This window comes from Choloepus didactylus, chromosome 17, assembly GCF_015220235.1.
Source record: "Choloepus didactylus isolate mChoDid1 chromosome 17, mChoDid1.pri, whole genome shotgun sequence".
NCBI classification, from domain to species: domain Eukaryota; kingdom Metazoa; phylum Chordata; class Mammalia; order Pilosa; family Megalonychidae; genus Choloepus; species Choloepus didactylus.
In genome coordinates this window covers 58959878-58973437 of record NC_051323.1, presented here as the reverse complement: position 1 = coordinate 58973437, position 13560 = coordinate 58959878, and the positions used below count along the sequence as shown (strand labels likewise).

General features: G+C 37.5%; 1 protein-coding gene across 10 annotated transcripts in view; it reads left to right on the top strand.

Annotated features, from left to right (window-relative positions):
- LTBP1 (latent transforming growth factor beta binding protein 1) overlaps positions 1 to 13560 on the top strand; it is a 413770-nt gene that overhangs the window by 278414 nt on the left and 121796 nt on the right. For all 10 annotated transcript variants that reach the window (XM_037806447.1, XM_037806449.1, XM_037806448.1 and 7 more), the window contains one exon: positions 10704 to 10826. In XM_037806447.1, the coding sequence (XP_037662375.1) occupies positions 10704 to 10826 (123 nt within the window). The remainder of the gene's footprint in view (positions 1 to 10703; positions 10827 to 13560) is intronic.

Genomic DNA, 13560 nt, shown 5'->3' with positions numbered 1-13560 from the left:
TTTACTTTTTGGCAAGGATTCTGGAGTGAAGAATCACAGAAAATTCCATTTCATAGTGTCTCAAGAAGGCACCACTAAATTACACTAAAGAGATATTGTCTCATAAAATAATGATTTCATTCAGAAAAATCCATTAAAATTGCTATTGGGAAAAGGGCTTAATTTCACTCCTTCTGTGATATTATTGGTCAGTAAAATTGAATAGAACTTTCTCACATTACATGTGAACACTCAGTTTTCCTAGAGTCGCAAAGCTTTTTGATTTTGTTATCCTAAAGTTTTTCAAAGGCATCTGTTAAGCATCTAATTAACTTGTGTGCTCCACATTGTTCTTACAGTCTAATGTCTTCTCAGTTTACGGAACACATTTGAAATTAGAGTGATTAATAACTAGAATTACATTATTTCTTTCAACTGTGTGAATGAATGTCCTGAAACAACTTTTGCTAATGTATGCTCTGTAACAAAGAACCAACTGTGCACAAGTTAATTTGAGGAGCTTTCAAATAATTGCACACAAAGTTGTTTTCTTCCTCCCTCTCTAGTGGTGCTGCAATTATCTTTTCAAGGGAATGATTTATTACATATACACATGCATAGAGCTCTAAAACCTGCCTCACTATCCCCAACATTATACAGTTGTAATTTGTTTAATTTATCCTAACAAACAATACAATTTTATTTCCAGAGAGTAGAGCAGCATTTTTCATTTGACTGTTATGCCAGAGGTTTGATGTAGAAGTAGAAATAAATGAACTAATACCCCATGGAAACGATAATAATAGAAACTCCTACTTTCGTGCTACTCTACTCTCAGGCTTGAAAGTTCTCTGTATTATCAGTGCTTTCACTTGTATATAACTTTGCCATGAGATAAATCACTTTTCAAAAGTTTGGTGTAAATCAAAGCTTTAAAAAAATAATTAGGTTCTGAATGAACTTGGGGATTTGTCTGTTTAGTGAAACCTTTTATGAAAAACACATTTCTCTTTGATATACTAAAATCACTTACCAAGTTCATGAGTTTACAGGTATATAATCAATTAGTATTTTCTACCTTTTTAGTTCTGTGATGAAGTGCTTTGGGAGAGGTCAATATGTGTAACTGGAAGCCAGTTAAACTTTTATAGACCAGTCTATGTACATTCCTTTTGCATAGATCTTCTTGAAAACTTTTTAGATGATTCTTTATTAAGCAAACATCAATTGGCAGGATACTTCCGAGCTACAGGCTGAGGATATGTGATAAATTATGAATAAGACATCAATCCTGCCCTTAAAATTTAATGTAAATAAATCAGCTTGAATCAGCCAAGCTTATTTATTCACTTTTCCTAGCCAAATTTTAGCTGACTCCAGATAAGCTTGTTCAATAAAATATGAAAGAGTAGTCCACGTAACTTTCAGCATCATTTTATTGTACTGGTTGCTCTGCTTTAATAAATTTATAAAATGGATACATTAGGGCCCAGTAATACTTGTTATAAAAATTTTCATCATTGGGCTCATTTTAGATAGAAAGCTCTTCAAAGGGCATCCCAAATCAGTCTTATTCCACATGAATAATCCATATGCAAGACTTTTTGGTTTTGAAGAGCTGACCTGGACTGTAACCTGTATTTCAGACCTCTTAAAGAGTTAAAAAAAAAAAAATTGAGTGTGAATTGCAGTAGGGTGAGCAGGTGGAGGAAGACTGGTCTTTGAGAGCTTTGGGAAAACTGGATCAATGAAGACTAGAAAGTAGAGGTGAGACTCGAAAGCCTGTGTGGCTGGAGAGAAGAATGTGACCTGTGGCATGTTGCTGGATTAAAACAGTAAGATAGGGTGAGATGAAGTATTTCAGAACTTTAAACAGGGCTTTTATGATTAATTGGCTGCACTATTTACAATATAACAGGCTTTGTGAGATACACTGGGAAAACATTTATTGGATTTACACTGTTTTAACATGGAACTGTCCAAAGGCCATTATAGCAAATTCTTGCAGGTTTAGAAGAAAATGGACTTGTGGCTTGAGTAAGACTCATCATTTTCTAATTATTAGTGAAAATATGGAAAGTTTTTTTATATATATTTGCAGTTAACAGTTAAATGAATATATGGACATTTTATCAAGTTTTGCATTCAGCATTCATGTTTCTTATATCCTCTGCCTGCTTTCTGGGATGTTTGTCTGTTGAAGATTTGCCAGATAAAATTTGTATTATTATACAAATAATTTGGGACAAACATGTTCCTTTAAAAATAGCATATTGTCTTTCCTATTTATAAGAATAATACATGCCTATTATATAAAATTGAGAAGCAAGAGTATAAAAAAAATTAGTTACCCATCATCCTCAACCAAATTTTTAAAATTTTCTCTATTTCTTGCCAATATATATGTATGCATAAATATATATATGTGTGTGTGCATGTATGCATGTGTGTATGTATGTGTATAGAAATTTGGGATGATATTTTGTGGTTAGCCATGAAAACTGCTTTTTTTGCTTAATATATAATGAATGCTTTTTGAAGTTACCAAATATTCTTCTAAAAATAGTTTTAATGGTAGCCTGGTATCATAGTGTTACAGTTAATGTAGAATAATTTATTTAACCATTCTTAATATTGGGTTTTCAACTTGTTTTCTATTTTTCCTCATATTATAAATAATGCTGTGAGGGGTGTGAGCATAAATCTTCACGTGAGTTTATGATTTTGTTTAGAAGAGAAACTGCTGGTTCCCAAGCTTTTGGTTAATCCTGTGCACGTTCCCTTCCGGGGAGGATGTGCATTTCCCCTCCCACCACAGTCCAGGAGAGCGCCCCCTGCCGGCCCTTCCTTCCTCCCTTCCTCCCTCCCGTGGGTCCTCTTCTTTACCAATTTGAAAGAACAAAAGAGCAGTTAATAGTATGTTTTTCTTCACATAGGCCCTGCACATTTCCATTTAGGCTCTCCCCTGGGTGTTTTATATTGAAAATTGCTGGGAGCGAGATGATTATTGTATTTATTTTCTCACTGGAACTGAGTTTTATTGGTTCTGATAGTTTCTTCTGAGTTTTATAGGAAGTAATAATTTACTTTCAAATAGCTATAATTTGTTCTATGAAGATGATGGCAGAATGGGAGAACAATCAGGATTGAAAGAAATTTAAGACACAGGCATGGAACATGCTTGTGGCTGGTAAATCCCACAGGAGTAGGTGAAAATCGCTGATAAGACTATTAAAGTATTTGGATGTCCCAGAATCATTTTGTGATGTGTCTTCTTACTATGCTGATATCACTGGGAAAAGATTCAAAAAGGAAATGTCTGTTTATTTTATTCACTTTTCCTCAGGAAAGACAGTGCTGAAATGAACCATTAGCACATTGTGTTTCCCAATAGCTCTTTGACCTTGAACTCTGGGGCTATAAAATCAGTGGGGTGATGATTGTTGTATCATGAGTGATGAGGAAAGCCCATGATGGATTCATGTTACTGTGTGTGTTCTCAGAAGAAATTAATGTAATGTCTGTGGATTGGAGTCATAAATCCAAGCCCAGCAGAGTAAGGGTGTGTTATTAGTAGCGTCTTCCATGAATAGATCACATACATCAAGAACTAAAAACAAGCTGTTCTCTGGGCTCTGATAATTCTCTTATCATGTTACCCTGAAGACAGAGCAATCGGAAGGGGGTTGCTCCAGCAATGGTTTGCCTCCTTTCACCGAGTCTAGTGATGGAGTCCATCCTATGCTGGATTATCGTTTCACAGTGGTGGGAACAATTAGGTTGGGAGGGGAGGCTGTGACAGCAACCAGGCCTGGGTAGAAGCAGACAGAACCATGAAAAATCTTACCGGATAGCTTGCAGGTCTAATCCCAGAGAGCAACATTTTGAGAAAATGTGTTCCATAGATGACCAGTTAAGAGGGATGTTACTAGATTTGTATGAAAAAGGGTTCCATGTAGAAAGGTTTGGGAAAACACGGAGTTAAACAAGGAAAAACGAAACTCCTTACCAAAGGACTTCTCAGAGTCTTTAATGTGCTAATGTATATAAAATGAGCAGAGTTTTTCAAATGCGTTTGGCCACAGAGCTCCTCTTTTAGCAGATGTCTCATAAAACTTGTGTTTAATATAAAATATTTTAGATAAAATTCCCTCAAACACTGGTCTGCACACAGTTTTGCTCACCTATCTCCTAAAACAATTTTGAAAAACAAATATATTTTTACACATTTTTAAGTTAATACCTACATTTTTGTTCTTCAGAAGTTAAATGGCTGTCTTAGATTAATTTCTGGCATATTTATATTGTATATGTGCTGTAAAAATGTTTTCATCAAAACCTTAGAGCTGCAGATTTGGCTCATTCAATTTATGAAAAATACCTATCATATAATTTAGAAGCGAAGACAGGCTTCTGTATGAGAGAAGTCAAACTTGTCACCTTTCCTATGAATCTCCTTCAAGAGAGATTTACTCTCAAACCATCCATTTGTTTGATATCTCTGAAAATTTTACAATGCAGGGCAATGCACCAAGAAAGGTTCTCTGTGGGCAAGAAGCATGGCTTGTCTTTGTGAAAAGGGAGAAGGCACTGAGGAAACAGCAGATGGGAAAGGAGGATTGGCAAATGTGTTCTTAGGCAGATCACCTTTGGAGAAGGAAACACATAAAGGCTGAGGACCTGGAAATTGATTCCCTTACAAGTATCCAAGCCTGTGTGTATTCAATGGAATGTCTTTATGCGTGTTTAGAGTGCATGTACCCAGTGTGAAGCTTCTCTAGAAGCTTAAGATATGTCCTGTTAGAGGTAAGGGGTCCCTATTAAATAGCTCTACAGTCTGGCTGGCTGGGAAAAAAGTATTCATCTAAAGAGATAGCAGTCCCTGCCTTCAAGTGGTCTCTGCTATCATAATGCTAATGGGATGCTAAATGGAATTTCTATCCATCAGTAAGAGCTGAACATGCACAGCTGACTCTCCAGAAAGTTGCATACTGTCACACAATATAAAGATCTTTGTGTACTGTTCTCACTTTGTACCTAATTCCTGTTAGTTACTGGACACGCCTCATTTCCTGTATAAACTTGCATCAATACAAAGGCACTAAATTATTACTTTCTTTGTTAACCATACATACTTTCCTGGGGGTGAATAGATATATAAAAGTGTGTTTATTTCCCATTAGAGCACTTATGCTATTCATAATATATTCATTAAATGTCATACTTTATTTATTCTTTGGCATTTTCAACGTTGGCAAGTGAAAGATTGATTTGAAGTCAGAAAATATTTAAGCTGGAAATAACTTCGGGAATTATCTAGTTCAGCTCCTTTGTGTTACAGGAGATGAAAATGAGATCAAAAGAAACTAAATGACTTGCTCTAGGTAATTAGAATCCTAGTTAGATTGAAAAAAAAAAAAAAAAAAACTAGGTCTGAGTGGGATATTTCTCCCATTAGATTCCCACTCCACCTTACCCCTTTTCCAGAAGAGGATCTTGGACAAAATCATTTCTATCAAATGAGAATAGTGGTTCATGTGTTGCTCACTTCCCAGAATTGTTTTGAAGGTCCAGTGAAATAAGATGTGCTATACAAATAATAGGGGGTGGTGAAAATGGTGATAATGAAGACCCTCGCCTCACTGTATGGGATTATCATATCATTCCTCTGTACTGAAATACTTAGACTGTGCTAAGTTAGGTTGTTTCAAGAGAGTCTCTTGTTACTTATGTTTCCTGCCTATTCTGTATTTTTGTAGTAGCAGGGTAATAGATGTCCAGCCATTGAGTTTTCTGGTATTAGGTCAAACCATAGGACATTGCAGTATTTAACCATATTTTAGATCAATAAGAAGATCAATTTTATATTATTCAGCTTAATATGTGGCCTGAGGTACATGGTAGGCTGTACTACGCAGAGATATTCTATAAACATTTTAAGTAAATGGAGAAATATGTAAATCTCCTTCATGTTAGCTGTAGGCTCCTGGACTTTGCCTACACTAAAAGAGCACATGGGTTTCTATGAGCTTTCCTCCTTGTTTCTGCTTCTATAAACTTCTAGACTGCCCTAACACAGCTCTCGGATGGAGATGTGGGGATGGGTGACTGGCTCGAGGAGGGCACCAGCCCTCTCCACCGTTCTTTTTGACTGTCATCCTTAAACTCAGTAAGCTGTGCCATATGCTGTGGTTATACCATTCCTTCAAAGGATGGAATTCAAATTTTTAGAGAAAGTAGGTGGTCTACAGAGAGGGAACAACAAACAAATTCATTTGTTTATGTAGTTCGTTTTCACACTAAGTACTGAAAAACATTCAATTTAGTCAAGATACATTAAGGGAGAATAGCTGGTCGTGTAAAATATGAAACTTATGAAGCACAATTATATTTGTCAAATATGTTATTATAAAATTATAATCAAGTTAGAACATTTTATTTGATTTTCAAAATGTGAAAATTGCTCAAGGAATTGAAGTCTAAAAAGAATTAAAATTCACAATTTTCCAGCATGTTCCATACTATTGTTACACTTTGGCCTGAAGTAGTCTTTTTTTAGAGTGTTCCTTAAACTAATATCCAGATATAACATGCTTGGTTTAACTCATGTTTTTTTGATGTATTTGTGAATCTCTAATTTCCTTCAAATTGTTTAGAAAAGTCCTAAAAAGCTTGACCACCACAGAAAGAATTTTAGATAATGGTTCGAACTACTGATTCAATATAGACCATTGTTCATGTTTCTTACTAATTTCTGAGGTTCTAAACTAAAAATCATGGGAGGTGAGCTTTTTTTTTTTTTTAACGCAAGGGGTGCAAACCATATTTCTACCTATAATCTTACCAGGTGCAAGACAGGGAAGGTAAGAATGAAGTGGTAACAAAAAATAAGTGAATGCCTATCTAATTTTTGGATGTTAAATTTTGTGTATAGGCAAGTGAATGATTTATGAATGAAATGCTTTTCAGAGTTTTATTTGTGAGTGAGTTGTTGAAACTCACAATGTGATTTGTCATAGAAATAATGTTATAAATCAGTGATTTTCAAATATTCTTAAGCAGTAGAACCCGTTTAACAAATGCCATCTTTTCACCGAACCTCAGTATTTGAAGCAGATGGAAGGGAACGCTTTGCTTAAGCAGGGGTGCAGGGTGCCTGGGGTTCCACAGAACAGACAAATCCAGGCTGTGTCTGGTGAATCATTTCAGGATCCCGGTCAGATGTGGTCTTTCTGGGACTCTGACCTGACAAATCACAAAGCACACAGCGCTGCACTCAGGGACTTGGTGGGGCTAGTCTCCGTTTTGCTTTTAGCTGAGCTTCCCACCTACCCTGAGGCTAAGGCACAGGTCCATAGATAGCCAGGAGATGCCCTGATGTAGAAGCAGACTCTACGTCGAGGGAAAGAAACCCTTCGTGTCCACTCACGTAGCCAGTGCCACTTAGCTTCAAAATGGTCATTTTTGCCCTTTACAAACCTATTTTCATCACCTTAGAGTTTCTCGGTGAGGGCTTTATTAACATTTTTGGTGGAACCATTCTTTGTCAAGGAGGATGAGCCCACAATTTTGGAATGTTTAGCACAGCTGGAGTCACCCACTGTGTCTTTCCCTACTCATCGTAACAACCCCCCACCTCCTTTGAGAACCAGGGACTGATCCATCCTGAGTGCTGAGGAAGCAGTTTTATCCCTACTGATGTCTCCATTTTAGAAGAGAAATTCTTTGTATCCAGGTGGTTCAGTATATGAAAAGGTGTTCAATACCATTACTCATCAGGAAAGTGGAAATTACAGCCACAGTGAGATGACACTGCACTCCCATCAGAATGACTAAAATTAATGAGACCGACAATAAGTTGGTGAGGATGTAGAGCAAAGGGGACTGAGAACATAAGTTGGCTTAACCACTTTGGACAACTGGATAGTGGATATCCATGGGAGGAGAGTTGCTGACCGAGTAGGGATGTGAAGGAGCCTACTGAGGTGATGGAAATGTACTAAATCGTGTGGTGGATGGTGGCTACGCAATATTGCAAACACACATGTATACACATATACCACGTGCCCACATATGTGCTTGTAAAATTCATTGAGTATATTTAAGATCAATGTACTTGGCTGTATGTAAAGTAAAAAGATAGTCTTTGAAACTTAAGTAAACCTCTAATCATACATTGAGGCAGTTGAGAGAAACAGGAGTGTTTGGAGAAGTAGGGTGTCATGACAGCAGGTTCCTGGGGCCAGGATCAGGGGAGGTGGTAGTGACGGTGGTGGCACGGGCTGGTTAGGACGCAAGGAGGAAGAGGCTGCCATGATTTCCCTTCCTCGTGGACATTTGTGTTCCTTCCTATCTGTATTCATAGTTTGTTTCAAAAGTCCTAATTCCTGTCCTCCATCCCTATGACGTCATTCGTGGTTGGGGCAGTGGGCAGAGCTGAGGGACAGTAAAAAACGAAGGATTGGAAGAGAGCACAAGGCAGTGTTTGTAAATCAGGTATTTATGAGTTTGGGGAAAACCTCCACCTTAACATGTGAGCTGGTGGCGAGGCCGATGGTGCTGTCATAGAAACTCCCCGACAAGGGAAAATTTTGGTCTCTAGAGGTGACCGTAGAATGTGTAGTGGTACAATCAATGAACGGGGTACAAGCAGTTCAGGTAAAGAGGAAAGCTAAAATCATACCCTGGTGGGGATATGAGGAGACACAGAAGAATGGGAAGTTTGTCCACGACTGGCTGGTTACCCAAACTTGAGGTTTAAGTTAGGACATGGTGATAGTGGCCTGACTTGTACCATCTAAGCCCCGACTTGACTTGATTTTTCTTAAGGAGGGTAAGTTATGGGAATATTTTCAATTATATACTATATATAAATGTACATTACAGCCCAGCATGCACTGATAAAGAATCGGATGGTCAGATGCGGGACCATTTGCAGGGCCAGGTGTGATCAAGCTGTATCAGCTTCCAACTGCATCCAAGGTGGAATGCTATAGAGTTTATACAGTGAACATATTTTTTAACTCATCATTTGAATGTGGTTGAAAAGGTCATATTTTATCACTGAAATAAATTAAAAATTGCATGTTGGATAAAATATGTACGTATAAATATCCTTGCCTACTTGAACATGAAATATAAGCAAATAATGATTTCTTGAGGGCTGTGTTTGCATTTTTTATGTGAAGATGCTGCTGCTTTGCCTCTGTTGTGTTCAATTTTTAATTTAGAAAATTAATATTTTTGTAAGACTCTCAATAAAAGTTGGTAGAAGATGAAAGATTGAAGGGAAAAAATGTTTCAAATGGAAGTGCTAATAGCTCAAGTCTGTTAACTAGTCACCTTCAGAGGCCATACTGAATAGATATAAATACTCATTCTTCATTTTGCATTAATCACATTTGAAAAGCAAGTTACTATATAATCTTTCTTTTTCCCATCACCACATTTTTCATATCACTTTTATTTCCCCATGGATTGCTATATGAAGATGACCCTAAGTCTCTCTTTCCAGCCCTGGTTTCCTCTTTCACTTTATTCCTGAGTCTTCCGCTGTGGCTGGGTATTTATGTTTGGGTACCCCACTGTGACCTGGGATTGTGAAAGTGAGCTCTCCATCTTCCTGGACCTCCCCTTCAGAACTCCCTTCACAAAACCAGCAGTGTCTTGTCTTCTTTTCTCAGGTTAGAAGACTCCCACACATCTCTGACTCCATTCTTACTTTTTTGGTATCAGCTTAGCTAGTCAAGTACCATGCACTGTCAGTTCTTTAAAAAGGATTCTCCAGTTCCTCTCTTCTGATTGCTCCCACCCTCCCCAGCTGGTCTTGTCACCGGCCTCATCCCTACCTCACTACTTCAGTGATCAAACTTTTAGCCTTTTCTCACCCAGCCATGTGCTGGCCAGATGACTTTTCCTAGAGCCTGCCTTTGATTACATCTTTCTCCTGCTCAGAAACTTTTAGCATAACTCCCCATTCTCGATAAACAATACTCCAAAGCTAGCTTGGCTTAACCAGCCTACCTTTCCAGCTACTTAGCTTCCTGAAACTTTTATTGCAGCCAGTGACTTGACCGACGATTTCCCTCCTGAGCTTCTGTGCTCATGTCCATCCATTGTGGGCCCTCCTTCCCCTCTCCCACACCCACCAGCTCTCCAGACCACAACACCCTGATGACGCCTTCCCTGCTCCTCAGTGCCCACCTCCACTGTCTTCTGGTGGTTCTTACCGTCCACAGAGGCTGTTACATAATTTAACATTTTCTAGATTGTGACATTTTTTCCAATTGTGATATCTTGAACTGCTTTCACATCTTTAATTTTTCACATGTAGTTATGTACGGGTAGACTAAAATGCTTGCAGGGAGAGCGTTGTTTTGCCTTACCTCCATGCTTCCTGTTACCTACCATATGCTAACACTGAAATGAAGTTCTGTGAAGGCCAGAATTTTTGTGTTTTGCTCACTAGTAAATGCCTAGCCCCTAGAACAGAACCTGGCACATAGTAGGCACATAAGAAATTTTGTTATGTAAATCATAGATGTTCAATAAATATTTATTGATTTTAGGTCTTTCACACCCGCTGCATTAAAAACTTCTAGCATCCTTTGTTTGCAATAACTGAGAAGTTGTTATAGTGAAAAAGAAAGTGAATGCAAGCCACAGCCAGAGTCTGTTCCACAGGGCTTGACTTCTCCATCTAAAAGAACTGTGTTCTCCTGCAGATATTAATGAATGTCAGCTACAAGGTGTGTGCCCCAATGGTGAGTGTTTGAACACCATGGGCAGCTATAGATGCACCTGCAAAATGGGATTTGGACCGGATCCTACCTTTTCAAGTTGCGTTCGTAAGTAATGATCACTTTTTATTTCTGGTTTTGATCAGTTGTCTTTGGGGTTTATCCAAAAGAAAGGAAATACTCAGTGGTCAACTGAATATTGTAAATATGAAGGAAACCTTTGTTAGATAAAATGACAAGATGGATGAGGCCAGTCTGAGATAGTAAAATAAATCTATATCATGGAGTCTTTTCCAAAATGCATTTTTATTGCATCCACGTAAACATAATTGCTAAAACACAGATTAGAGAACAAACACCCCAAGTCAGTATACTTTGATGAAAATGTAAGAGTTAATAAAATTAACGTATTAACCTGTTGAAGTAGCTGAGAGATGACAACAGAATTTTCCTTCGTAAGTATTTTAAGCATTCTTTAAGCAGAATTAAACCTTGTCCCAGCTTCTGCTTTTAATTATCCAAAATTTGGAGTCATGGAGTCTGATTTAATATGGTTTCACTGTACTTTTCTCAGTTGGAGAAGTCTGAGAAATAATTACCAAGCCCTTCATCTTGAATCTTCTAGTTCAGTTTCCAGTTTCAAATATTCTATCCTATTGTCTTCAAAAAACACCCAAATGTCCTAGAAATTATATTATTTGGTCTTTACAAATGCTGCCTCTCAGATTTTCTCTTGTACCTTGGAGGGTACCTGGTAGGTAGTTTTTGTTCAGAAAATATAGTTTCGCTGAAGAAACTTCCCCTCTTCACAAAAATTAATCCATTGTAATCACTACAGATGACATGCCAATTAGAGATGGATGCATTTTAGGTATAAAGTTATCAAATAAAGTGTTTTTTTTAGTTACCTTATTTTTAAGGTACTTGTGCCCAAGCCTACAAAAGTAGGTAAACCCTGTGCAAATTTTTTTAGAATTAAAAATTTCAGAATAATTCATGGTGGAAAACTGTTGGAATAATTTTAAGGGCAATCTGTACTAGCTTTTGTCTTGCAACGTTTTTGTTTTTATTTGTCTTTTTTGATGTGGCTTTAGTATGTGTTAAGCTACATCTTTCTTGGCCCCAGTTTATTTACATTTGCTCTTCGGTCAAGACGCATTCTTTATGAGGATACTATGGTTTGTTTTAAGGGTCTCTAATTTTGTGCCCTGAACTGTGATAAGCAGAGATGATGAAATTAAAAAAAAGCATAGTAAAATAAAAATGACAGTCTCATTTGTTAATTTTAGATGATTTGGTTGGGTATTTTGGAACACTGTTACTAATTACTACTGTTTTCCTTTAAAACTGTCAAATGCAGATTAGGACATTTTACATGTAAGTCCTCATTTCCCATATTCTTTTTACAGGCAGTTTTGATCGTGAAGCAGATACTTAATTATAGTGCTTTTTTCAGGGAGTGGTAAAATTATGTTTGCATTTAAGGTACACTTGAAAACAGATGCAAGGATTTGGAAATTTCAGTCCAAAAAATTACGTTTGTCAGTATCCACATAATTCAGGGATAATTTTTGGCTGATTTGGATTACATGGGTAAATATTTTAAATAGCTTTAAATTTTAAGCTTAAGACATTAGAAAAAGTTTGGATGTAGAATTTGTTGTGAAAGTTTTTTTTTTTTTGTTTAAATAATTTGACTTTGTAAAGTGGAGAAAATAATTACATTTAAGATTTCAGGTTAGGTAAACTTGGAGAGTGTTTTATTAAACTTTGACTAGATCTCATGTCTAGAGTTAAGGGTAGTCATCCACGTTTTAATAAGATTGTAGAAATCTGCCAATGAGATTTTTGAAACACTTGCACATTTCCTTAGCATTTATTTTCCCTGCCTTTGCCTAAATAATACTAAATTTGTTGAACAAACATCATTCTTATTTGAAAAATAAATCATTTCAGTTTTATGGTTCAAGTACAACAACTGAAAAGATAAATATTAAGAGATGTTTGTTGTTGGTTAAATGTTCTAGTTTAGAGTTTGAAGTTAAAACCAGGGGCCTTTACCAGTGTTGAGTGGGTAGACTGACTTCTCTTTCCTCTGAATTTACCATGTGAAACAGCATCACAAGGATATTCAGGGTTCCATTAGGAGTTGTAACTTGGACCAGTCTGGGCTGATTTGATGGTAAACTATATTTTGAAGAAATCTGTGGGGGAAAGCTGAGGACAGTTGAGAAAAGTCAGGGAAAAAGGTGATGTTCACAGAGTAGGGAAAACATAGTGACAAGATTGGGAAGATGTGGCACTGTTGGTAGTACTACAGAAGTAAGTAGAAGGAGGCTGGGGATCACACACACTGAAAAAGGCACCAAGCAAAGTCTGTGATGTTGCTTCACGTTTGAAAATATATATTCTTGAGAGTCATAAAACCAGCCATAGACAGAGCATGCATGCAAATGTAGGAGACTGGCAACGTCTGCTTGGGCAGCACGGATTTAAGGAATAGCCAGGCCATAAAGGGTGTGGTTGACTCGGCGAACTCTAAGAAGTGCACTTGGCAATGAGCAGGAGCCTCGGGAAACTCTCCCTGTTTACAGATGTACTGAGGTGAACACCCTCAGAATTCCTTCACTCCCGCCAAGGGTTGCACCCATTTTTACTTTCTTTCCTTGCCTACTCGTTGTCCTAGACTGAGCCAAGCTGAAAGGAAGAGTGTAGGAAGCTGCTGGCCTTGTGTGCCTCTGACCTCTGCGTGGCTTAGAAGGCTGCAGAACCATTCTCCAGAGCTACCCCCACCTATCCTATGGGACAAGGTGGAAGTTACGGGACTTGTCAAAGCAAATCC